Consider the following 27,078-nt stretch of genomic DNA (forward strand, 5'->3'; position numbering starts at 1 on the left):
AGGTAGCCGGGGCAAGGAGTGGCTGCTGGCGTCACAGCTCGTAAGTGAATAATCCGTGCAGGTATTTCCGCTCAGGCCTCGGCCCACTCACAACAAGGCGTGGGAGGGGGGGGGCGGAGCCAACCTACTCACTGCAGGAATGGTGGAGGAGGAGGTTAACCCTTGGTGAGCGTCACACAGGAAGCTGATAAGAGGAATTTTACCAGACACTGTGATGCTCTGAATTCCGGGTTTTTCCACTTCAGCCTGACGAAGCTGGATAAATGATTAAATATATTCAGAGAACATTAAGGCGTCATCAGCTTTTTATTAGTTGTTACTGTATATTGTAATGATTCAGAGACTTTTTTTATTGAGTGATAGCATTGATTGATTTAATGTAGGGACACAATTATCTTACCATTGGTGGAAAGTACCTTCATTCATTTACCGAAGTACTGTTCAATGTTAAATCATTGATTTTTTTTACTCCATAACCTTCCATTGACAGCTTTACTGGCTTTGCAGGTTTGGTATATTAATAGAAAATATAAATCAACAAATACATTTTGCTGTAACACTAAAGGTTAAGCTATCCAGTAGTTTATCAAGTAATTATAAATAGTGTTACCTTTATCAGAGGCAATATTTACACATAAATGTATCACTGATTGAAATCCAGCAATACAAAATATATGACTTTGAAATGGGCCATTCTGCTAAATAAGTACTTGTACTTTTGGTACCTTAAGTATGTTTTGATACTATAACTTATGTACTTTTATTTGAAAACAATGACATAATTTGAATACTTCTTCCATCACTAGCTGTAACGGCTGAATGTAAATGTACTCAAACTAAGGGGCTTTAAGGACGCTTGTTCCGATGAGAAATGATTCTTTGAAAGAGTAAATGGGAGTGTTGGTGGGGGCTTTACTCTCTCTATGTTTTCAGGAAAGGAACTCAACAGGGAAGGAGAAGTGCTCAAATGCAGAGATTCTTTCAAAACCACCATGTGTTTTCCATCTCAGTTCTTTGGCTCCTTTCACTCTTTGCTCCCAAATGCTCCAGAAAATGATCCCACTGTGTTTTTCCCCCGGCTTGCTGGAAATGACCTAACTACTGCCAGGAAGAGGAATGTGAAGCATTCCCTGGAGCTGTTTGTGACGTCAGAGCATCGAGGAGGCCCCTGCGCTTCCGCCAGCCTGGATATTCCAGAGTACACTCAACCTAAACTCCCAACAGCTGGAGTCAACTGCTGCCTCGCTCCAACTCCAAAACAATCCTGAGAAATACACACACCACACACAGGCACATACACACACCCCTCCTCCTCCTCGCCTCTCCGCCCATGCACTCACATCTGGGACTTTGCTGTTTACTATAATGAGCTGAGAACAGGACATTTTTATACTCAAAACCCCAAAGAATTGTGATTTCTACAGATGTCTGTTACACCTTTTTTTCAGTGTTCAATGTATGGATATTCAAGTGTTATATTCCGACAGTCAGTATTGCCTCCTCAGCATGATTTTATAAGATCATGTTACTCTTTGGCCTGCGAATAATGAGTCAGTCAAAGGTTGTGTAACTTTGTATTTTCCTGTAGTTTCTGACTGCCTGATTATGACGTTAAACATCAAAAACAGCGCAAGAAAAGGTTTCACTTACCAGTATTATATTCATTTTTCACAGAAATGTATCCACGTCATAGAGTCGTAATGTTAGACATATCTATTCTTATTACAGATAAACCACTAAGAAATGCGTCAATTGACATAACGTTTAAATGGCAGATATTCCCGTAACTGATTAATCGCTTAGTCATTGGTTCCAGCATCTCAATTGTTAAACTCAAAATATTGTTAACTCAATACATTTTGGGATTTAAATACTGGCAAAACATAAAAATAGCTATTTTACAATGTTATCTTAGGTTTTAGGATATTGGCATTTTCTCCTAATTTGACATTTTCTAGCCCTAACCATAAATCAAGAATAAGATCTAGAGATGATTTTATTATGATAATAATTGTCAATGCAGTCCTATTTCTTATAACGGCTTGCGATTCTTCCTAAATTGCAAAAAGAACACTTTAAGTTGGCGAATTATTATTTTAACTTTATCTCAACGTCGAAAGTCTTCTGCATCTGGTGCTTAAGAAAGCTGTCACTTTCAGACTCTACTCGATATAAGTATCAAAATCAAACTGCAGCAAAATGTGGTTTTCATTTAAAGACCCCTTCAAGACACATTTCAAGACATGTGAAAAGAATCTGCTTTGAATAGCAAGTTGCTTCCGATAACTTTAATAGTTTAACTTTTGCAAAATTACGTATACTCTTTTACCATCATGGAAAATCTATAATCTATGCATGAATGCAAATAAAGTTCATTTGAAAGGGTTTAGAGATAATGAGAACAACATGTCTCCTACTTCTCTGAACGTCTATTCCCAGTGTTGGTCCACTGGAGGTTTCTTATTGGACACAGTATTGGCTCCAAAATGATGTTATTAAATCCTGCTTGTGTGTACATGTGTTCAACTCAGATTTAAGGTGAGCACAGCGAAACAGGCTCTGCACATACTGATAGAATTCTGCACAGTGAGGCTCAAACATCCCAGTGAAGTAACATTAAGAAAAAAACATGTTAGTGTGTAGGGGGGGGGGGCTTAAAAGGGTGACATGTATTACATCCTCTCACCATGGCGGGTATATGTGGACGATGTCTCTGGGAACAAGCATCAGCTGGGCTGCAGTTTCTCTGTTGAACAACACCAGCAAACCAGCTCTTCCTTCAGGGGGGGCGTCGCTGTGCTGGTGGCCCTCTGCGGGGGGGTGCTGGTGCTCGCAGTGCACCAGTTGCATGCTGCACTCCTCCTGAACCTCCAGCACCTCCAGCACCAGCACGCCAGGCCTGTCCACTGGAGAGCAGAGCAACAACAACACAGATGTTGAGTGTGTGTTTGTGTGTAAAGAGTGCACTCATACTCTCCCGGACTCTTGCTCTCTGAGGGACTTATTATGCGTTATAAGAGTAATTCACGTTTAGCATCAGAACATTTTGCACTGTGTAACTTTGAAAGCTGTTACTGACTCAGAGTTGAATATGAAACGCACCGAATCCCAATGGGTGGGTGTGCAAATGTTTGGAATTTTACCACAACGCTGACTTTGCTTTTGGCTCAAGCAGAGATAAGAAGGAGGAGCAAATACAATAAAAAGACAATGCCCTGAAGCTGTAAAACAAACTACGCATGCAAATTTTGTGGGAAGACTTGATTGCATTGATTTGTGAAAATTGCAGCACAAGAGCTCTCAGTCAATGCAGCTCTGTGTACGCCAACAATCCCCAAAAATGGCCAGGGGGGGAATTTTAATGGAGCAAATCATATCAACAGGGAGATTAAGAACAATAAAGTTGAAACAAGCATTTGCCTAAACACGAAACTGAACAGTTTATTTGGTGCGTGTAGGTCCCAGATGATTAACTCATGGGAAGAACCACGGGCAGCAGGCCAAATCTGAAATTGTCCTCAAGTCATCCTCTTGGCCTGTAATGAACTGATGAATGATAGGCGGGGCATATACATCAGGAAATAATTCACAGTCTGTGTTTGAGTGCACTTACATTTCACACCAAAATGACAGCATCAAATATAAACAGGTGTCTTGTAACAGCATGATCTAGCAGGTAACAACGCTATTATAGCTAAGAATGAACCAGGGAGTGGGACAAATACAATGAACTCTCCTGAAACGCTTTAATTATGCACTCTGCAGGGTATCTGACTTAAAAAAATGAGATCAAGTCAATAAACCTCCCACTCCGTTCAACTCTTTACACATTACCCTAATCAAAACATCGAATGACCGCAAACTCAGATCAGGTGGGTGCTTTTTTTCTTTTTCCACAATCAACTGCCAACCTTTAAGCCACTGCTGGTGTCAATTCTGAGGGAGATGCATAACAACGACAAAACACAAGTGGTTTGGTATACCACGAAAAGGAAAAAAAGAACTAGGCAAGCAGCTTCCTGTCACCTACATATCGAATTCAGAGTTCACAGCCACAGTGATCGACCTACAGCCAGCACATCCTCAGCGTGGCCTTTCTCCATACAGAAGGAAATCACGGGCTTCATCCCACTCACAAATCAAAGTTCATTGTTAAAATTGTGATTCAGGACGGAAAAGACGGTGTGTTTGTGTGGATCACCTGTTGCTGTGGCCTCAGAGATGGACTGGTGCCTCCAGAAGCTAACAGCTGACCTCTGTCTGCACTGGAGTCGGTTCAGCCTCTCAGCGAGGCCTCCGCTACGCACCAAACACACACAGAGGTACAGTAGATGACGTTACTTGATCAAATCACGCAGCACATGGGAAATTGTTTATTTCAAAGAACAAGATTTTCTGATCTCAGACTACAGATAGCCATCTGTCACATTAGGTGGGCTTGGAAATGGCAATGACATTTAGCACCCACATCATGACACCAGGTGTCCCTTTCATCGTCAGCTCTGCCGTGGAAACGTTGTCGTCTGGCAGCAAGTATTATGCCTTCTTCTCGGTTTGCTCTTATTTTAAGGCAACAAACTGTGACACTTTGTAATAATGTGTGGTATGGGCGCATGCTAACGCCATAGTTTATCATTTCCATTAAGTATGATATCTATAATGAAAGGTCCTTAACCCCAGAATGCCTATTTGTGTATCAACTACTCACCGTGTTTCCATGAGTTTGTAAAGAAAACCTTGTTTTTCTCACGTCTTTGTGTTGAAAGACGATTCCGAAACGTATGCTCACTATGCCCATAACAAGCATTTTTGCTCAAACCTTTGTATTTAAAACACTTACACAAATGTTATTCACACAGAGGAGCTGCATGCTTGTGCAAGCATGAGATTGTTTATTACAAAGGGTTTTAAATTGTCGGTTTACTGAAATGTGTTTGGGAAGTACTGAGCATAATGATGAATGAATATAATGTGACTTGGATTCAACTGCATGTGTCAGGGTTTGTTAACGGATGTTTTGATATAGTTTTGCTGTTGTTGAACAAGGCCCAGTTACTTCAATTTGTTTGGAAATGATTCAGTCCTCACCATGGATGCATGAGAGACAAATACCATTTCGCTTACATATTCATGGTTACATGGGTTGTTTATTTTCTTTATTAATGTGTGTTTTTGCAATCAGTTACAAGGCTTGAAGGCTGCTGTTTCTGTTTTTAGCGCTAGAACAATCCCTGTCCTCATGTTACCCGATGTTCAACACACTGCAGTACGCAAACTATAAATTGGAGGGGAAAGAGAACAATGGAATAGGATCAGGTTTCGGGTATTAGCAGATACTTCTGGTCAAGATTTCAGAACGAGACAAAAAGCTGAACTTGAACGTCCCTAATGTGATGTTGAGAAAACAAGAACATTATTCAAACCTTTTGAATTTCCTTTTCTTTTTGGCAGAGTCTTCAGGTGTCTTGGACTGCATGTTGGACGGCAGTTTCTGAGGCGTCTGCAGCATTGCCTGAGCTGACCTGACCCAGTCCCTGATGGACTTCCTGCTGCCGTCGCCGCTCTGCACAGGAGAGTCCGGTCTGATGGGAGTCACCGCGGCTTCAACATCCTCGCCGTCAGACACGTAGCCCGAGATCTCAAGCTCTGCCGTCTAGAGATTAGACATTTATTAATAATTAACTTGAATAAATCAAAAAAGGTATTTGACCTAGTTTTGGAATATGTCACGTTTGAAGGAATAGAAGTGTTAATTTGCAGATCAAATTACACTATGTTTGCCCGTTGGGTGAGGGATCTAATGACACACAATTGGAAGAGCTGAGATACCGTAGCCAGGGTTGTGTTTAAAAATACTACAAGTGGCATCCTTTCCTGGATTCTTTTAACAAGTAATAAAGCCAGTCTGACTGCATGACGCCAACCCTTTTATTTAAATTAATTAGTATTATTTATTTGTACAATCGTTGGTCTATGTATATGTGCATATTATATGTTATATAATGATATATTATTAATTGTAGTATAAATGTATTGCTATTGATTTAGGTATGCTACTTTAATTGTTTGTATCTACAACTGCATTTTCATTTGCTCTGTTCTCTATAATTGCAAAATCAATAAAACTGTTAAAAAAAAACAATAAAATAACGCTATGTGTGAGGGGAACATGAGATAGATTTAAAATGGCCTCAGCCTTCAGTAAATGAATAATGAGTCATTAAAGATGAATTAAAATAAATAAAGTGTATCACACAGTGGGTAGATAAGGTACACTGACAGGCTGATGAATCACAAGATATAATACCAAAACATTGGTTTCTGCTGTCTCACTGCTCGCTACACCTGGAGGAAACCGTTCTCATGGAAAAATCCACAAGAAACCTGAGTTCCTGTCATGTGCAGACAAGACCAGCATACCAGGCTCTGTCAGCCAGTGCGCTCTCTTGTTTGAATCAACTTGACCCTGCTAGGCGCCGTGCCAGCAGACGTCACACTCTAACCAGCGAGAGAGAAAGGAACACTATGTTCCTGGCTATGGATCAAAAATGTTTTTCACCCGGCACTGAAAGCATTGTAAGTACACAGCTCTGCTCAGGCTCATCCACTCGCATGTTGTCCTGAACAAACAGTAGTAAAAGATGTTTATAGTGCCGCTCTGTTGACACGCCCCTGATGCAGCGAGGACCCTGATGTGGTGGAGGTTGTTGACCCTTTAAGTGCCTGATGTGGACACGCTCCATCTGGGCAGCTGCCATCCTCTTTGGCCTCGAGATGCAAAGTCGCCCTCACAGCTCCGCCTATCCACTCTCTGTGTTATATACAGAAATCTGGCAGACATACGTGGAGTGAGTCAGCCGATCTTTTATCTGGAGTAATAAACTTTGATTTGGACTGAGATATTCTGCACTGAATCCTGTTAGATCCGGATTGATTTAAAAATTGGCTGTGTGTAAAGCACGGTTTCCGGGCAGCAAAGACATTTAAACTGCGATGTTCTTTGTAATTTTATCAGAATCTTCCAAGTTTTTTTTACTGAATTGTTATAATGAATGCTATTAGCCAAACTAACATGCTTTTTCTCATTACTGAATATGCATTTGAGTAATGAGCAATCAAATTGTCGAATAAGGATGCCACAAATTGTTAAAATTATTTTTAGAATTACTATTATTTTTATGTACTATAAAAAGTAAAAAATTAAAATAAAATGTGGATCAGCGTTTCCCAAAGTAAAAAATGACGTTCTTAAATGTCTGATTTTGTACACAACTCAAAGATATTCAGAAATAATTCACATTTAAGAAGCTCACATCAGAGAATCTCTAAAGAAATTCAACCGATAATGAAAATAGCAGGATTCAAAATAATTTTTGGACAACTAACTTTGCAACTATACTATGAAAAATGCATACATTTTAGTCAAACCATATTTGAAAAAATGTTGACATTTAATCTTTCTAGGAAGCCTCTGGCCACAAGCATGTTAGGTGATTTTTTTGACCCCAGAGAGCTGATATCAGCAAATTAAAATGTGACAAGAGGAAGTAGCTGGGTCTGTGGGCTGGATGTTTATCCGTCGACAGACTTCCTCTCAAAACACACCAAACTGCACAAACTCAGAACTTCAAATCACAAGACACTGGTTCCTAAAATGCATTTTGTGTTAAATCAACCGGCACATTATAGAGTGCTGCAGGGATAATATATTTTTGGAGCCCAACTGAGAAGAAGGTAATTTCCTTGACAAAAAGCCAATGGGATTTTACTGCTGGATTTTGGATCGTTGCAGTAATAACAAATGTATGATGGTAAATTGTGTTCTTCCAGTATGATAATCATCACAAAGGAACACTAATGTAATGTCTGAAGCATTATTGACTCACTAGAATTAAAACGCAAACATAAGGCTATGAACTGAACTTGCATTATATCAACATCACTACCACTGAGAAGAGGAGTGTTGTGTTCGATGACGTTGAATATCCCGACAACCACCTGATTCTCATTTAGCCACTTGTAAGAAACCACATGTTTAAAGACACTTAAAAGCTTTACAATTCATTTTAGTGGGGTATTTACTGATGTATTTTCTGTCCTACAACAAAACGTGTCTTAACCACAGACATTTTTTAGGCCTCTATCCAAAAACCCATTCAAATGCTAACTCATTTCAGGGTTTTTGGACTCATTCCTGCAGCACTCCGTTGTACAGTGATGAGCTGATTCAATTGATGGCCTCAAACACCAAGAATATTTGAATAAACCGCTATCTACTCAACCGCATCACCTCAGTCATTTGGCCACACGCAGCAGATCAACTACATGTATTTCCAGTTGTTGTAAATGTGTGCGACACAACAAAGCACTCTGTGTTGTTTTTTTTTTAAACGCGAGCGCAACACCTTGACCACTCCTTGTACATTCTGTCAATGTCAGCCCTGCCTTTAACACACACCGCTCCTGAAAGACTTCTGAGAAGGAGCCGTCGATCCAAGTCTGCACAGTATTCAGGAAGAAGGGCCCACAAAGGATTGCCTACTATGATAACACCAATGAAACAGCATGGTGTGTGTTCAGCGAACCACAGTGTATGCATCATATTTGAAGGTTTTCTATTCAGAGAGCTGTGAAAAATGTCCATCGCAGTTTCTCAGAGCTCAAGCTGACGTGATTGAATGACTGGTTTTGTCTTTTGCTCCTGTGGGGATTGTCCACAGTATTGAGTATGTAATTCGCTTTGGATAAAAGCGTCTAACAAGTGACATGTAATGTAATGTCTTGAAAACAGTCTGAACTTGAAAAAAATATTCAATTCAATGAAATGCAACACAATAAAGCAGATTTAAGAAGCTGGAACCATCAAATGTATAGGCGCGTTCACACCGCAGTACTTTTCCCACTTTAGTTCCGATATAGTTCCGAAATTTTGCGTTCACACCAAAAGAATCCGGAACAAAAATTAGTTCATGAGAACCTTTTTACCCCCTTTTCCGAGAAAAAGGTTCCTATTTCTGATTGGCTGGTTGGATTGCAAACCACGCCCCGTAAAACTCCCAAAAAGTTTTGTGAAGCCGCCATTTTATTATCCACGCATTAGCATTAGCCCAGCGCATAAACGCAGAGAGACTAATTTATGACAACACAAAAGAAAACATTGGAGCGGTAGAGATGAGGTGTCGGCGTTCTGGCGGGCATTGGGATATTTTTTTTTTAAATCCTCTGGAGCAGAGAGAGGAGCTGTGGATTATTGTTATTGATTAATGCATCAGTGTTTCTTAGGGTCAAAAACACTAAACTCACAACTTAAAATGAAAGCGTTTAGTTTATTTAATAAAAGAGAACATGTTCAATGTGAAAAGTGACAGTAGATATAGATTAGTTGCAATTTGGTTCTATATATATATATTAAAAAAATTTAAATTATTAAAAAAATTAAAATTGTAATATATTTTTTTTAAACACCTTGAATTTCAGGGGGGGCGCGGGGCTCCGTTGGCGGGGCGCAGCGCCCCTCCAAGACAATGGTAGGGGAAACACTGCAGTATACGCCGTGAAGTTGTTTGCGGCCTGCCAGTAATCCCAAAGCAGAAGAAGAAGAAGTGACGTCAGCGGCTTCATTTGCCTAATCCTCCCCCAGGGACTTATTCCGGTGTGAACGCGATATGTACTTAGTTCATGAGAACTAAAGAGTTCTCATGAACTAAGGCCTCCTTCACACGGGAACGTTTGCGTTTATGCACAGTATGCGTATTCCAAAAAGTCTTCCGTTCACATGCATTCGTTTCATTTAACGTGTCTGTTCAAACGAGACCGCTGGAAACGCTGTAGTACATATGCCGGGACTGTAAGTGGCGCTGTAACTTCCGCCAAAATACACCAAAAGCAGCGAAGAAGAGCAGCCCGGAGCAGCCCCGCAGCAATGTTGCCATGGCTACCCTTCTGTTTATGCCCCGCGGTGTATTTAGCAACATGTAGTTCATGTAATTCTCCATGTCCACTTGTTGCTGATGGTTGTGGTAGAGGAGCTGTAGATTTTGCACTAATATCTGTAGCATGCTCAGTAGCAGTAGCACTAGCAGTAGCTACTGACAGGAGGAAGTGTGTGTGGTGATTGCTGGTATTCAGCGGGATATAGTCATTTCCTCAGCATATGGATAAATGCAACGGGGAAGTTAACTGAAAGAAACCGAATCTGTGGATATTGCATCGACCGACCAAGAAGCACGTCTCTGTGGAGAGGACCCGCTCAGAAAGAGAGATATTCTCTACAAACACCGGGTGAGATCGCTCCTCTGGGACACGCCGGTCCTCTGCCTACAAACATTTCTCTTTTTGCCGCCGACGGGGGCAGGAGCAATGAACAATAATGGCCTGGATTAGGCAGTAAAGACAAGTTTGGTGTATCGCAGAGCGGACTGTTTAATTTTGTTTGTGTTGTTTGGCTGGAAAATTGTCAATATAATGGATCAATGCATGAAATCTGACTCTGTTTATTTTGTTTAAGGAGTATATTGGGCGTTAACAATTCTGGTTTGCCTTTTATAATATTATTTCATTCAAGAACCCCTTGTGCGTTTAATTAACACAGCTATTTTTGATAGTTGCTACAGCAGTGAGCAGGAGAGGTGGGGCTATCGCTATTTTTTCAGGAAATATTCGTATAGAGGTGATTACACGGACTCGGTTGACCCCCCAGAGCGTTTCGTTTGCAAATCTATCCACCTTGGGACCCGTTATCGTTTGTGGGGTCAGTTTCTATCGGCCTCGTGTAAATAATAGGGCTATACGCACGCGAAACTATGCAGATACAAGCAGTTTTCTCCTCGTGTAAACGGCGCCTCAGTTCTGATGAACCTTTGTGGGAAAGGTACTGCGGTGTGAAAGCGCCTTATGGCATTTCTGCTTGGAAAATGACTTGATAGCTTATAAAAACAATGCATTTTCTGTATGTTGATTATAAAAAATATGTTAAAAAAAAAAAAGATTATAATTTTCTACAGTGTTTGGATCTTCATAAATAACCCTATAAAAATGGTTGAATTTATTCCACATTTGAGTTTCAGAGTACGAAAAGCAACTACTGTCTTTATTAAAGTCGGAAAAAATAATCTCTCAATTGTTTTAATATCTGACTTGTATCTGTGAACAAGTGTCAGCTTATCTCTCCACCCTCAGTCAAACCTTTATTGGCCTCTCAGCTAGTGAACTTTGACACTTTGAAATATAACCTGCACCTAGAGAGAGAGAGAGCACAATGCTGGTTCAAGCCTGCCAGGTCCTTTTACACCTAGTGGTGTAATGGTTATAATTTAACTCTAAACAATCAAACAAATATAGGTCAAAACTGGAATTGATGACTAAAAATAAAAATGAATAACTTGAGATGTTCTTTTAGGTTATATTCAAACATGTGCTTCCATGCTATGTTAGCCACAACTAATGGTAAAGCTCATTAGGTTTAGAAAACACAGAATATCATGTGGTGTCGCATTGGACTATAGGAAAACTAACATTTAAGGATAACTGCATGCATTGGTAGTAAACTGAGCACCTTCATTTAGAAACATACACTGGACTAAAAAATAAATGTGGAGGTTAAGTGGTTGTGTGGCGCCATCTAGTGTTTATGAATGTGTTAAATGTGGTATCTGAGGCAATGCATCAGTATGAATTTAGTTCACTCACATTTGAAGGGTTAAGAAGTAAATCCTCAGGTTTTTCCTCAAAGGACTCTGATTCACAGTCTGAGATTTGTTGCCCGCTGTCCTTCTCAACTTCTTCCTCAGATTCTTCCAGATCAGTGTCTGTGTCGATAACAGGAAGGTCATCTAAAGAAAGAAAAGAATACTATAAATGAAAACAACAGGTTTGACAAACCGATCCTGACTCAATGTTTACTTATTAGACAAGGCTGGGGTTTTCGACAAAATCTCACTGCCTATCAGTGCATAGAAGTTGTTATCAAGTGAACAAAGTTTGTTCAAAGGACAAAAGCTGAGTCAACTACATGATAACTGAGCAAACTCTGGAAAATGCCAGTAACTGGACGATGAGTTGGAGGAATAGTTAGACAATTTGGAATAAGTTATTCTTTTTAATGTTGATAATATCTTTACCATTCTGCAGTAAAGAGTAGTATAAGCTGAACTCACAGATAGATACAAACAAATATAAGTAATATTTCTCAGTAAAAAATGTTGCTCATATTTAGTCAACCTTATTCTGTTTGCTTTTATTCAAGTTTTTAAGTTTTAGAGCACTATAACTCTTGGCATTTAATTGTAAGTATAGTGTTTAGTAAAGTGTTTTTTTTGTAATACATTGCAGCACAGGACACAAAACTACTGCATTTAAAAAGAAAACAGTCAGGAGTATCTAGTCCCCTCTTTTTGGGGTTATAAAGACGGGCCTATAGCATTGCCTATTCGTTCATGGCCACCCAATGCATGTTGATGTAGTTTCAGTTAGGGTTGAATGACATTTGTCTAATTATCGTCTCATCTTAGTCATGGAAAAAAGGTTGCTGACGGACAGTATTAGTCACAGTTTTTGTTAACAAAACTAGCACTGCCTATGGTTTACCTGCCATGACTCAGAAAGTCACAACAGACCTGAGGCCTGTACTACGAAGCCGGATTTTCCTAACCTGGATATGTTTGAGTTAGCCGGTTGGCCCAATCCAAAACATACGCGCTCTCGCTAAACTGTACTACGACGCTGGTTATCAAGTGGATCGCTCAAGCCAGCCGTGTCCTATCTAGTTAGGTGCGCGTTCACATGAAAGGGGTGGTATTTGGAGCATTCGACCAATCTCAAACATGGACAAGCGTACTGACAGCGCAGCGTCATACTTCCTGAATGAAAAGTGAACTTTAATATTAGTCAAATATGAAGAAGTTAAACTTTAAACATCCATGACTTAAACACTTTATCCAGGATAAAAGCCACATAGCTGCACCTGCAAGGTGAATACAGCTGGTAAAAGAAAAAGCATTTGAATGCGTACATTAACAGTTTTATGATATCACTGCCCCGTCCAAGACACGAGTGGATCTGACTTTAATTACATTTGACTCGAGTGTTGGGTCACATCGACGTCTGCACTCACAGTGCCGCGGACTGTACTTAATGTTACTCTGATCCGGTTACATATGTTGTGGCAGATATTTAAGTAAGCTTTCTTAACGCTAATGTTATAATAGTCAGATTGCTCTGAAGATGGGAGGGGATATTCTATTAATTTTCACGTTCACACAGTCAGTTGATTTTGGCCGGCCGCCTTTCCTGCAACGGCAGTTTTTCTGTATTTCCTCTATCCTGTAATATGACTTGATAGCTTTAAACTCCGCACACGGAGCTCTGATTGGTCAGCAGGCGGTGCTTTCACTGAGTTGATCTCTTAGCCTGCAACCTAACCTCCTCCCGAGGAGGTTAGCCGCTCAGCATAAGTTACCATGGAGATCTAGCCCGCTAAAAAGAGAACCAGCGTCATAGGACCGGAAAGCCCGAGTTCTCCCTGAAGTCAGCCGGCTAAGCGAAAATCCGGCTTCGTAGTACAGGCCTCTGATGTACCTTTATCAGTGCTGAGCATGCGCAGCGCTCTTGTGTAAGATTGGATTGGAGCTGTGGGTCTCGCCGGTCTCTGAGGACGCTGTTGTTGTTGATCCTGCGTCTCGTCATCAGACTGGTCTCCGTCACTGGAGCTCCATGCAATGTGCACAGGGTCCTCATTACAGGGGTCAGCCCTGGTCTGCACTGGGCAAACACAAGAGAGAGAAAAGATAAGGCGATGTCTGTTTAATGTCAACAAATAAAGCCAAAGAGACATATCTACAGAGCTTAATGGCTACATTCCCCACACCAAATAAAGCAATACAACAATTGATATTCCTTTGTGGAATAGATAGAAGGAATCAAAAGGTATTGTTTGAGATTAAACTTTATCACTTTCTCAAAAGGCTGTCTTTTTTTTTTTAACAAAACAAAAGAAGGAAAACATCTCAGACATTAAATTGTGTCAAGAGGTGGAAGATTAAAGATAGAAGTGAATGTCCCCAGACTGCCTTATCTCGGTTTTCTTCCTATTGTTAGATCTGATGATAAACATGACAACATACACTATTTGGCCAGATTGATAAATTGTGGTGAGTTGTGAGTTGACAAAACTCTGCTCTAAAATAAATTGATTGTTCAGTCCAAACTTACATTGAATATAATGTGATTTTATGATTACTGTGACGGTAAATTACAATAATTTGTATCATGAATGACTATGCCGATGTTTAAAGTGATGATAAAATATCAAGATATTGCAAAGCCCCTAAAGTATTAGAAAATGCACTCAAACTTAACAACAAATTACCTAAAGCAGAGGACTGAGCCATCTTTCTTATATCAGACAGTTTTCTTCCTGATGACTTGAGGTTCTGCAACAAAGATAAAAGTAATAACACCATCAACAATGTTAAATAAACAGGAGAATAATAGATAAGAATTGGTGATGTGAGTATTATGTGTTTCAGTCATGTCATGGTGCATCTTTTTCCACCTTCATGACCGGAGAGTCCAGAAAACTGTCTCCACACTTCTCCCAGCTCTTGGCAGAAGACGCAGATGAATGGGATCGTGGCTCTTTGTCCAATTTTTGCAAACCTTTTTCGACATCACCAGGAAAGAAGACACGCTTTATATCCTTGTAGTGCCTTTTACGCTACACACATTGAACAAAGAGAAAAGACGGGGACGGTCAGAAAACGTTCTCATCATTAAATGCAACAACTGGGTCGAAAGCTCTGACTTAGCTTTTATTGACATACATCAAGTTTTCACATTAAATTATAACATTGGTTTGTCGTTGTGATAATGAAGAATATATAAACCACTTGATTCATGAGTGACAGGTAAACTGCACTCAGCTGGGGGCGGGCAGAGGCACATAGTTGTCAAAGCTACTGTAACTAGCATGTAGCTTCAAGTTAGCATGATCAGGCTAGCAATTTAGCTACCTAGTTAGCAGGTTTCTTACCTTTCTGGAAGACATGACGACAAAATAAAGTAACTTTAAGCAACAGCTGCAGTTTATGCATGTGTCAAAACAACGTAGTCTAATAGTATCTATTTCATTAACCCATCTTTGTGCAATAGCGCTTTACCGGTGTTTGCTAACTCACTGGTTTGCAAATTTACTAACAGCACTGTGTTGCTCAATCCAGAGAGGGGTGTGTTTGATTATTCAACAGCATGGTCCGGACGCAGCGTGTGTGCGTGCGTGTGAGAGAGAGATAGTGAGAGTTAGTTTTAAAATGGTATTATATTGAATTGTTATTGTATGTAGTTATCATTTATTTCAGTCCATATCTATATTTTACGATAGCTTTTCATTTTCATTTATTAAATTGTGTATAATTGTATTGTCTTATGTGCATCTGTCTTAAAATGTTGAATTGTTTTTATCTTTTCAGTTGTTTCAGTTGTTTTGTCTTATTTTCTGCTTGTACACTTTGTACTTTCACTCCATTACATTTAGAGAGGGACTTTTATTTATTTTCTTTCACTAAATTACTAAATGTATCTGACAGCTTTAATTTCACTACTACTTACTGTTAAACAATGTAATATTTAAAATGTATTTAACATCACTTGAGTTGTGCTGTGTTTGTACTTTACTTTGAATACTTTAAGTCCAGAAACATTGCCTACGAAATATTAAAAGTAACAGAAAATGACTATGCTCAAGTAATATCTAAACATTTGCATATAAAGTATGTAAAATTAGCTATACTTACACCAGTTACATATATCTCTCATCATAATGAGTACCTTTACCTGTTATATTTTGTTTTTCCTGATTATGCTTTTGCACTTTTACTTAGTAAAAAGCAAGTTAAAACAGTATGTTCACACTGTGGTACTGGTAAATAGATACAGACGTCATCAAACTAATAAAACTACAATTTATCTGCTAAAACTATGACCAAGGCTAGTTGCTGTTTCTGGAGCTACATGACAACACTCCCATAGACTTAAAACGTGATTTTATTACAGCAAATCCATCCGAATCTCAACATCTTTCAAATAGCAGGTTAAACATACAAAAAGCTCACTTACTGTAACATACCTTGTTTTTTATTAAATATGTAAAAAGCAGGTCAAGTTATTCACAAATAAAATGCAAACATGCAACACGTTTTTTGGGGAATGCATCATGAGTGGGACATGAAAAAAAAACATTTACCATTCATTAATTTTTGACAGTACATGTTTACATTCCTTTTCCTTTACACAATAATATATAACTAAAGCATTATGGTGCACTGCCCAGTTCAATATTAGTTAATGAAATATTAAGAAAGGGTATACAATGTACTTACTGGAATATAGCATGGCAAATTGCTCAGTGAACAGACTCTCCCTAAGACCTGTGGTTAAAAAAAAAAAAATCTGAAATCTGAACAGACCACAAGGTCCAGCCGAGGTTCGAAACTTAAAAAATGCATCATAATAAGACTAATCCACAATAACGTTTTCTTCCTTCTCTACGTTTATGGCATACCAAGTTAACTATCACCAAACCAACGTGTATGGCGTGAATAAAACAATTTTGAGCACACTGATTATCTGAAATGTGGCAATATGTGAGGATAATTGACAGTCATAAGATGGCGTTACTACATTTTATTCACAATTCTTAAATTGTATTGTCCTCCTTCACGAGGATGCAATGCAGAATCTCACACTATTCCTAAGGCTTAATACAAATAATAATAATAAATATGGTGAGGGTCTATGGACAGATTGTCCAATATAGAGTCAAATGTCAGTGCAACATATGGAAGGAGGTTAAATAAGAGCTACTATGAGCCCTTTTAGGGCTTTGCTTATTGCATTCATGTGGTTAATATTGTTGATATGCAAAATAAAAAAACGAAATGTAAAGACAGAAGCTGGGAAGTTAACACTTGCACTGACAGGTAACAGTTACCTGTCTAAGATTCAGCATTTTATCACGAGCACTGTAGGATTTGAATTGCTTTTCCACACACAGAGTCCTCAGGAAACTTCTGTGATGGTCTGAGCTCGTTCTGCTGGTGGAGGTCGTCACCAACAACCTGCCACAGCAGTTCACCAAAAGTCACAAAAAACATCGAACAGTGAGCAGAAGGATACAAAAAAATAAAAAAAACTGTGATGGTGCTTCTATTCAGGAAGTTGCTTCATGTGCTCAAGTCTTGGAGAGAACAAAAAAGATAAACCATGAGGAGAAAATGGAAATCCTTTAACAGTTCTCACATATTAAAAAAGGAGGGATGTAACTGATGGGAGGAGCGATGGCGGTCAGTATTCATCCTGCTCCTCCTTCTGATCATCTGGCGCCTCCTCGTGGGCTCGCTGGTCCACTTCCTGTCCGTCAGCCTCGGCCAGCTCTGCTCCCTCCTAAAAAAAGAAAAAAAGCGGGGGGGAACAGAGAAAGCTTAATACCGGTGTTACTGAATTACAGAGGTGGGAGTAAGTCATACATGTGCAAGTCATGAGTAAGTCTCAAGTCTTAACCTACAAGTCTCAAGCAAGTCCCAAGTCACTGTGGTGAGAGACAAGCAAGTCAAGTCATTGCTCAGGTCAAGCAAGTCACAAGTCAAGTCATACGAAATTCTGATGAATAATCCCAGTTTCCGCATTTAAATCAGTTAAAATATTGTGGTTATGAAGAGTTTAGTTTTATTTTCAACATAAACAGCAATGGAGAGTGGGGCTCTGAAATTATAACCCTAGTTCTAAAGGGCTCTAAAGTGAAAACAGGGGTCTACAACACAAACATTTAACATCAAAATGTTAAGCCTCCTGCCATGGCTCCCCTTCAGCAGGGTCACAGCATTTCTCCATGGTCTGTCTAAGGTGCTCCCATATGACACTGCCTCATTGTTTTCCTAACTGTGTCTGTGCACAAAGAAATATTGCATCAAAGCCAATACAACGGAATAGTGTATGTAACAGGGCGCGTGATGTGTGTGTGTGTGTGTGTGTGTGTGTGTGTGTGTGTGTGTGTGCAGACAGTGCGACATTAAGCATAAACACATTTCTTTCATTTGGGAACACCCACATACAGTATACATATGGAGTTTGCCAGATGTGTGTAAATTACTGTTCATGGTAATTTGAAAACAAATGCCGTTGTCGGACACACACAAACACACCGAACACACACACACATAGCAGAGCACAAACAGACACACATCATGCGCCTTGGTGACCGGACATCTCCTTCATAAAACGAGTAATAGGGGGAATAACCGGGCAGTTCGATGTGTGTAGAGGTGTGTGTGTGTAGTGGTGTGTGTGGTTAAAACGAAGCAGCCTGCGGTCGCTCTTTAGCTGTTCTAATGAAAGTAAACACAGTGAAGGCGTTGCGTAAAAGGCACAGCTCTTTGCGCGCTGGTGCTGCACTTCTCAGAGGCGGAGTTACACGTCCCGCTGCCTCCTGGTGCTGTAGCGATTTCATGAAGTGAATGAGAGTCCGAGTTAGAAATATATCTAAAATAATGTATGCACTGCCACTTCCCAACATAAACATTACAGTCTGCAATGAAACGGTTGTCTCCTGTGTGCTCCACTTCCTACTTGGCGCTCCGGTAACTTTCTCGTGCGAAAGAGATACAGTATCTTTTTTTTTCTTTCATTGCCCTTTAGGGGCTCCGTACAATACAAAAACAAATGCAAATGTTTCATTTTAAAAAGTAAAGTCCTTTCGAGTCATCTGTCTCAAGTCAAGTCTCAAGTCATGAATACCAAGTCAAAGTCAAGTCAAGTCTTTTATCAATGTTAGTCAAGCAAGTCTCAAGTCCAAAATGATGCGACTCGATCATGTGACTCGAGTCCCCCACCTCTGCTGAATTATGCTCATGATGTCTAACATGTGATTTCTAACAAAGACTTCTTATCTCTTTTAACCACACACTAACATTCACATGATTTAACCACCAGGAAAAATGGCCCTGGTATTCTTTCTCCGCTGCAAAATCTTATAAAAGTCAGTGAAAATGAAGGCTTCCTGAATCCTGTTCAGATCTATCAAAGGTCTCCGACTGACCTGCTCGTCAGTAGAGTAGAGGACCTCCATTAGTCGATCCACAAACGGGGCGTTTTCTTCTCCCTGGTCCTGGCACAGCAGCTCCACCTCTCGCAGCTTGCTGAAGTAGTAATCCCTCTCCTTCTCCACTCCTTCCAGTGCCGATTTTAATGTGTTCATCTACAACAAAAACATTTCACATTATTTTTTAGCATCAATATAAAAACACACATAATGTTGATGAGAGGCAGAAGGCAACAGGTAAGCTGATACTAAATCAACTAGATCTGCATTTCATTCTGATAAACGTTTGCATATTGAAAACTTAGATAAAAACACTTTAGTTTATAATTACCTATCATTAAAATGCATTATTTATTTTTTCAATGCTAATTCAGGTGATAATTCTCTGTAAGTTAATCAATACAAGTGAACCCTTTGTACATTGTACAACCTTACATGTTACATTATTTTTGTAAAAAAACAAAAACATGATACAAGTTGTCTCAAATGGCAAGTCACATGTAACCAGAGTAGTCAATTTAATCAACTGCACCACTATCTTATTATTGTTTTTAAAAATGTGTCCTAGTGAGATAATAGTAAAGCAACTCCCTCATGAAGCACATAATCCATTAAACAAGGTATAAAACAAATAGGTAACATCCATATATTTTTTTAAATCATAAAAAAGTTAACAAATGGTTTAAATAAAATCCAACAGTAAAGAACAGTGTAGATAAGACCAAAGCGCCTGTATAGAAATGAGCAGCAACATTTAATGACACAGTAGATAGTCCGCCTTATTGCACATTTATTTAACCTGCCAAGTGGCCAGCAGAGGACAACTTAAAGATAAGGGCTGGATGTTCTACACTTAATGCCTCTTCGTATTTTGTGAGAAGGAAGTTTATTAAAAAAGATAATTAGGGTGAGAAGGGTCCTTTAGTGTCTTCTTTTTTTAGTCTTTTAAATGTTCTCCTCTCCTGATCACATCCAATCATTTGAAAAACAAAAAGAGTTTGGGGATCTGAGTGTTGGTTTCCAGTCTCACAATGGTTGTGAAATTGATGTCTAACTATCAGAATTAAGCTTTACATAAACATACCTGCTCGGTAAGATGTGTGACCTGTGCTTCCAGTTCTTTCTCTCCTTTGGCAGGAGTCGATGTTGCCACAGCAGGGATCTTTTTGGCTGACGAGGGTCGGGATGTTGGTGTGGAGGACTTGGGGGTTGTTGAACTCGACCTTGACGCTCCTACAGCAGACAAAAGTTATTTTTTTTAATCAGAAAGAGAAAACCAGCAACACAAAAGTAACTAAGTCAATTACACATTGTGTCTTGTCTGACCTTGGAAGAACATAATAATCAAAATACTACAGGTCAGGTATATAAATATGAAAACATGCCCCTTTGTCTGCAAACATTTAACATATAGTTGCAAAGATGAAGATGTGCATTTGAAGCTTACCTGCAGTAGGGGAGCTGGCTGCATGGAGGGACTTCTTTGGCAGGTTGAAGATCTGCTCACCGGGGTCAGGGGGGGGGGAGGGCATCCTGACCCTGTCTGGCTGCAACTGGGTCGTATTCTTTGCCGTCGTAATTGGCATCGAAGAACTTCTTAAACCACTGGACGAAATCAAGGTTGTCCTGAAATCTGCCTTTGACCAATTTCTCCACAGGAATAATCTGAATCAAAGGGGGAAGGAAAATATGAACTGATGTAATTTACTGAAAACACAAAGTGTGGAGAAAAGGTTGAAAGGGGAACGTTTAGGAGGACTCACCTTATCCACATTCATCCGTTTGAAGGATGCCTGCAACAGTTTGAAGTTGTGAATGTACTCGTGCTCCAATTTAGCTTGGAACTTGACCTTCTTAAGACTGATGCAGCCAGGGAAGAGCAGATCCATGAACTGGCAGTAGGCAGCTCCTAGAGATGGAAGAAAATGTTGGTTGATTACATAATCCCTGGCTTGAAAATTAGAAGACTAGAGTCCAGATATAGGCCAGGATTCATCGCGCCTGCCTTTGCACGACAAAAATCCACTCGGATAAAAGGGGAAAAAAACGGGAGCCTTTTCTATCAATGACCCCATTTCCTTAAAAATAAAAATATGAATTAAAGTTGGGTTGATTTCCGACTCTGCGTGTCAGGTCTTGTGTACAACCTTAAACCAGTTTGATTTTATGCTACCCAACAAAAAAAATAGCTTACATCAGCAACCGGTACCATGGCGTCACAACGATTGGCTTAATATCAAACTAGTTCAGACATTTCTACACTGGCCCAACCCTACTATTAGTGTAGAATCTTGGTAACATGGCTAACAGTAGCAGAAGCCTAGTTAAAGCTTTATCTGCTTTAAAAAGAGGTCACCAGCTTACCCATGAGATAAAACACACACAACCCCAACAAGAGAGCACATAAGAGGTAATCTACATCAATCAAGTAGCTTAAACCTAAAGAAAAGGGGTGCTTCTGTTGTGTTTCTGTAGGCAGAGACTGATTGAAATTGGATTACTTGGTAACAGCATGAGAACACAGCAGGCTACAAGTTTATTTATAGACTCTACCAGAATGCTTCCACAGGTTGCTTTAAGTGCCAGCTTACACGGATTCATTTGAACCATGTGCTCTACAGGAAAAGATGCAAAACATGCAAGCGATCTCAAAACAGCTTCTTTGACACGTGCAGCAGAGGGAAGAGGATAGAGAGAAGTGTGTGATTGTGTAATTACCTGAGGAGAGCTGCTCCACTTTCGTATAGTTTAGGCAGAACATGTCGTTAATCCAGGCAGTGATGTCATGCCTGCTCATAGTCTCCTGGGTTATTGAGGTAGAATATACGTTGACCGCCATCCCCCAACTGCAAAAGAGAAACAACAACACTTAGCATCAAATATGCCTTTCACTCATGACTTAAATGAGTTATTACCAACATTTTTGCTGATGATTTTCTGCAGATCGTTTAATCAATTGTATATTCACAGACTTTAATGATACAATAATTAACTACACAACCAATCATGCACTGCATTATGGTAGAAATTTGTCAGTAGGTCCCTTTTATTGCTTACTTTGGATCTCTTAATTTTCAGTCAATTAAAATAGCATTCTGCATATTTTGTGAACATTTTTAGCATCACCTTTGCCATCTAGGTTTTAAGAGTCCTTGTAAGCCCTCTTTGAATTTGAGCCTTTAATCTGATTTTACCTTCATGCTAAAGAGAAGCCGTACCAAAGTTGGATTAGTCGGGATGTTATTTGACTTGCTTGCTTCCAGGGAACCTGTCCCACTTAAACAAGGGATATTGAGGCCTTAACACCAAATGCATACCATGTGCCAAAAAGTGCATCCGGGGTTTCCTTAAACCACAGATTAAGCAGTTACACTTACACAGCATGCCCACAACACAATTAATTGATGCATACAATTTCATTGTGTTAACACTTAGTGACAGAAACATTGATCAGCCAGGCCAAATTGAATAAAGACCACCAGAACATCTCGACCCGTTTTTGCCAGCAATTGTGTTGACCGTGCCAAGAAAATCTATAAATGTATTAGTTTACCAAAAGCTTGTTTGAAGGTTGCATTTCAACATGTGTTTTGCATTACAAAAATGCAGGGTATGATTGTGAAGGTCAGTCCTTTAAAGCCCATTTAGCAAATGACTTGAACATGCACACTCCATATATAATAAGTACGTAGTAATCAGTAATACTCATCACATAGATTAATTTAAGTGTGCATTCCTCTGGAAATCTTTAAACAGAAATGGACCATTTCTCATCTTAATTCATTGACAGAGACCAGCTGCATTAAAAACGCCCCTCTCCATTGGTTTATGGCAGCGACTGATATGGCGTTAAATCATGCTAAATCATCCTCATCCCTATCCAACATCCCATCCGAGACCAGGCTACGCAGTGAAATAATAATAGTAACCCCTCAGCATTAAAGTTAGGTTATCGCAGCACTGCAGGAGCAGATCCTCGGCTGACTGCTTTTCTCTGGGAAGGAGGGAAGGAAGGAAGGAAAGTGGGCCAGCCGATGTCATGTCAACAAAGCGGATGTATGTGCTGCCTGCTAGCATGCTTTGTTAGCCCGGCAGGGATAGCCAGCCGACACCGGGGCTGGGCTGATGCCTTAATTCAAACACGGGAGGGGGGGGATCGGGCTCGTGCAGCAGGGCGTAGGGGGGTCCTACACATGAAAACACCCCCGTTTACACACCAATCGTGATATTAGGGATGATTATTTAGCCGTGTCATTTCACGATTGGAAGATACTAGCAGCAGCAGGGGCGGATCTGTGTATTCTTGTCATGTAATAAGCGATCCACTCCTGCAAAAATGTACCAGTGCCATTGCGCACCATAATATTTCACACCATTACACGGCTTCCAAATATATTTATAGGTGCTACAGACCAGCATAAGAAGCTAACCTAATTTACGCCACATACAGAAAGCTAACATGACAGGAGACTGAGAGACAACAGGGGGAAAATAGCGGATGGGTGCAAAGCAAAAATCCAAACACACGACGAGGAGGCCGGAATGCAGGTTTCTATCTGCAGCAGTGTGTTTATGATCTTCCTTAAATCAAACATGAGATTAAAATGCGGATCATGACACTGATTTACCTGTAGGCGCGCTCTCCTCGCACTGTATTTTTCCTGTAAGGAATGATGTTGGTTCCGTTGTCCGGGACGATGTCGTTGTTATTCTCTCCATTTGGGGAAAGGGCTTGGGTGGGACCGGGCATTTGGGTCTCTAAAAATGTTGAACAGATACTCTGTTCTCTCTCTGGCCAAGAAACAAAAAACGATGCAAATGCTAAGAAATTGTCGCACCTTCGGGTCTCGTTGCTCTCTGTCTGCTTATTCTTCGCAAATCTCTGCCCTGATGACGTCGCTGCACTCTGTACCACGTGACTGATGGGGTTGGCTGCCTGTTCCTTATGGTGGGGTATTTCAGTAAACCAAATGATATTGATCGTTTGAGTGCTTCCAACAAAAAAGAAAAAGCATTATCCCTGGTCAGATCAATGCCTGCCGATTAGGAGATGCAGATCAACTCAGTGACAGCTCATAAAGGCTCACAGACAATAGCCAATGGTTCTGATCAAAAGGAAAATGCAGCCCACCCAGTTTCACCTTCAAATCTTTTGGTGATTATGGGATTACAACAACAGACATATAAAAGAAAACACAAGCAGATCCTAATAGATAGATAGAAGTGGTGCTGATGAAATGATTGCAACACATGGAAGTATAGCCCAATGTTCTGATTACTAACCATATGGAACTTTTTTAAACAGCTATTTAACGCTTTAGGATTTTAACAATGAGTTAATAATTTAATTAGTAGAAATCTAATGGCCAATTATTTTTGATAATCGACTAATTGTTCAAAAGTAATTTTCATTCAAAAATAGCACACAATGCTTTTTTTAAGCCCTCAAATCTGAACATGTCCTGCTTTTCTCTGTTAAATCTTATTTAACTGAATGACTGGCTTTGGACTGACCAAACGAGACAGCAATTATTCCCATTTGATTAGCTGGAACCATTACTAAATAATTGTGGGTGATAAATGGCTTATATAATTAAATTATTATTAAAGTTGTGGTCAAACTATTTTCTGTCAACCAACAAATGAATGAATCGACTATAAATTATGTAATCATCATGTAAATGTGGTTCTAAATATCCAGTTGGAAAGTAACAAGATGCTTTGTCATTTATACAAAGATCTAAATTCAACACACATGCGGTTGTGTTGCAGACTGTGGTAGCTCAGATATTTCCTGTTTGTGTTGTTTTTATATTGTAAATCACTGCTTTTGTTTTGTTTTGTATTTACCGCAGAGCAGCCTCTTTAAATGGCTGAGAGGTTTCCATGGCTCTTCTTTTTACTTTGACTTTCAGAAAGAAATCTTTAAAACAATTGAAGAGATATACTAACAACGATTGATGTACAACTCATTTTCAAAATTCTCCATTTTGCTGCAGATGTCATTTATGTCTTCATGATTAAATACCGTAGCAGAATCATTTGATACAGATTAAATGTATTTGACTTATATTGAAAACTTAAAAATTATACATTGGCTAAAGCTATTAGATCCTTGGACATTTCAAATGTACTCCAATTCTGTTATTTGTTGTACACCATGTTATTGTTTGAATTAAAAAATATATACTGCAAATGTTATAATAAAAAGAATAACATGTATTCTATTTCTAAGTTATAAAAAACGTAGAGAAAAATACACTGTTTGTTTCGAGTCTTGTGCTTTATTTAAACGCAATCCTCCACTACAACTTATTTTGCTAATTTGAAAATAAAATATATATTTTGTCAAATAGTGAGACTGCCAACAATTCCCATAAATCATTACACATCTGATTTTAAACATCTCTATAAATAAAGGCCCACTCAGTCAAAGTCTAAACATGGTTAGTAATCAGTGGTAAGGAACCATTGAACATACATGATGGAAAAGTGATGTGACAACTCAGGCAGCTCCCTGACAGCTCTCAGCAACATAGCTATGATGTTTCTCTACAGGAATCCTATGCATGAAGCATGTCCAGACAATCATATGTCCTCCAACTGTAGCTTCGCCCCTGGCAGCAAGGGCCTCTGGGAAAGGTGCAGCATTTCTGATTCTCTTAAGTTTTACTGCCTTGAGTTTTTCCCCCCTGATAGTCCTTTAAGTAAAATGTAAAAACAAAGACAGTCAAGAAAATGCAGTTACAGACTTTGAGATCAATACAATGATAGCACCACTATCAGTACTGACTGAGTGACTGAGTCAACATTCTTGGTAATACTTGACACTTTTATGTGTGTCAGTTTCTCCTGTGTTGTTTGGGTCAGGATGAGCCCCACAACAGACTCCTAGAGTCAGCCAAGTCACTTGTGTAATGGTTGTGACGAAAACAATATGCAGTTCACAAATAAAACAACTTTATTTAAAAATAACTTGGTGAACAAACTGATTTAAAACGGAGGTATAATTATGTATAAAACAGTTGGAAGTCTGTCTTTTTAGTAAGTAAACCAATAGGGCAAGGGTTGCGAATGATTATGTAACAAAAGGTAGGCATACGCCGAGGCAGCACTTTGTGTGAACATTTTATTTTGCATCTTTTGTTTCAAATACTCAAAAGGAAAGGAAACATCTTTAATCAATGATACATGATATGTACACATCGACCTCTAAATGCAGTGCCAGCTGTTACTTTTTAAGTCAAAATGTCAACTACAAATCAAAACTGTCCATCCCTGCTTTTAAAGTTGGGTGAGGGATGCCTTTTACTCTCAACATTTGGTCACCATCTGTGCGCTCACTAAAGACTGTTCCTCTGGTGCCACCCTCAGGCCAAAGTTGACTTCACTTTTTCTCTAAAACTTACTAGCTTTTACAGAAAGCATACAGCGCACTCTTGATCTCTGTTAAATCTGTCAAAAATTCAGATAAATGTCCAACGAAGTCTGATTAATTTTGTCCAAAAACATTGGCCACCATTAAATGGATCTATAAGAACCAGTAAATGTGATTTGAACTATTATGGTTGTCCTTTCTCCGTACTGTATGTGTAACCACAGCTTCATGAAGTCGCATTCTGCTAATCATTAAAAACATTTTCCAAATTCCAAGGGGTGTTTTATTATGAAATGATGGCAATCATTTTCATAATCACTATGATTTATTCAGCTTAAACTAATCACACTGGAGCTTTAAAGTCACATGTCAGCAAAGAGGATGCATGTGCCATGGATTGACTGCAACAGTTCAGCCTTATATAATATATGTGTGCCTTCAAGCTATATATTTAAATATCTGAAAGTTTTGAAAAAGAAATCAAGGCAAGTGTGTGAATGATGGATATATCTCTTGTGTAGTTATATTTCATGTACGAATAAACAGGATCCTTTGACTCTACTGGGTCAAAAAAGTGGTCTTTGGTCTTTTGATAAATTCCTGCTGAGCC

The 27,078-nt window shown here is 39.4% G+C and overlaps 2 protein-coding genes across 2 annotated transcripts in view; both read right to left on the minus strand.

Annotated features, from left to right (window-relative positions):
• Nucleotides 1-15,187, minus strand: part of spidr (scaffold protein involved in DNA repair) — a 41,629-nt gene extending 26,442 nt beyond the window's left edge. The window contains exons 1-8 of the mRNA XM_034137776.1: nt 15,029-15,187; nt 14,552-14,713; nt 14,366-14,429; nt 13,576-13,758; nt 11,689-11,831; nt 5,424-5,653; nt 4,202-4,299; nt 2,687-2,906 (exon numbers count right to left, since the gene is read on the minus strand). Of these exons, the coding sequence (XP_033993667.1) occupies nt 2,687-2,906; nt 4,202-4,299; nt 5,424-5,653; nt 11,689-11,831; nt 13,576-13,758; nt 14,366-14,429; nt 14,552-14,713; nt 15,029-15,043 (1,115 nt within the window). The 5' untranslated portion in view covers nt 15,044-15,187. The remainder of the gene's footprint in view (nt 1-2,686; nt 2,907-4,201; nt 4,300-5,423; nt 5,654-11,688; nt 11,832-13,575; nt 13,759-14,365; nt 14,430-14,551; nt 14,714-15,028) is intronic.
• An 833-nt stretch (nt 15,188-16,020) lies between these two features.
• Nucleotides 16,021-24,032, minus strand: mapre2 (microtubule-associated protein, RP/EB family, member 2). The gene is given in 9 exon segments (XM_034137934.1): nt 16,021-17,436; nt 19,088-19,246; nt 20,175-20,323; nt 20,538-20,613; nt 20,615-20,755; nt 20,854-20,999; nt 21,809-21,936; nt 23,719-23,848; nt 23,929-24,032. Coding segments are annotated over 8 exon segments (1,020 nt in total). The 5' UTR covers nt 23,841-23,848; nt 23,929-24,032; the 3' UTR covers nt 16,021-17,337.
• Nucleotides 24,033-27,078: the final 3,046 nt, after the last annotated feature.

This window comes from Trematomus bernacchii, unplaced genomic scaffold (assembly GCF_902827165.1).
Source record: "Trematomus bernacchii unplaced genomic scaffold, fTreBer1.1, whole genome shotgun sequence".
Lineage (NCBI taxonomy): Eukaryota > Metazoa > Chordata > Actinopteri > Perciformes > Nototheniidae > Trematomus > Trematomus bernacchii.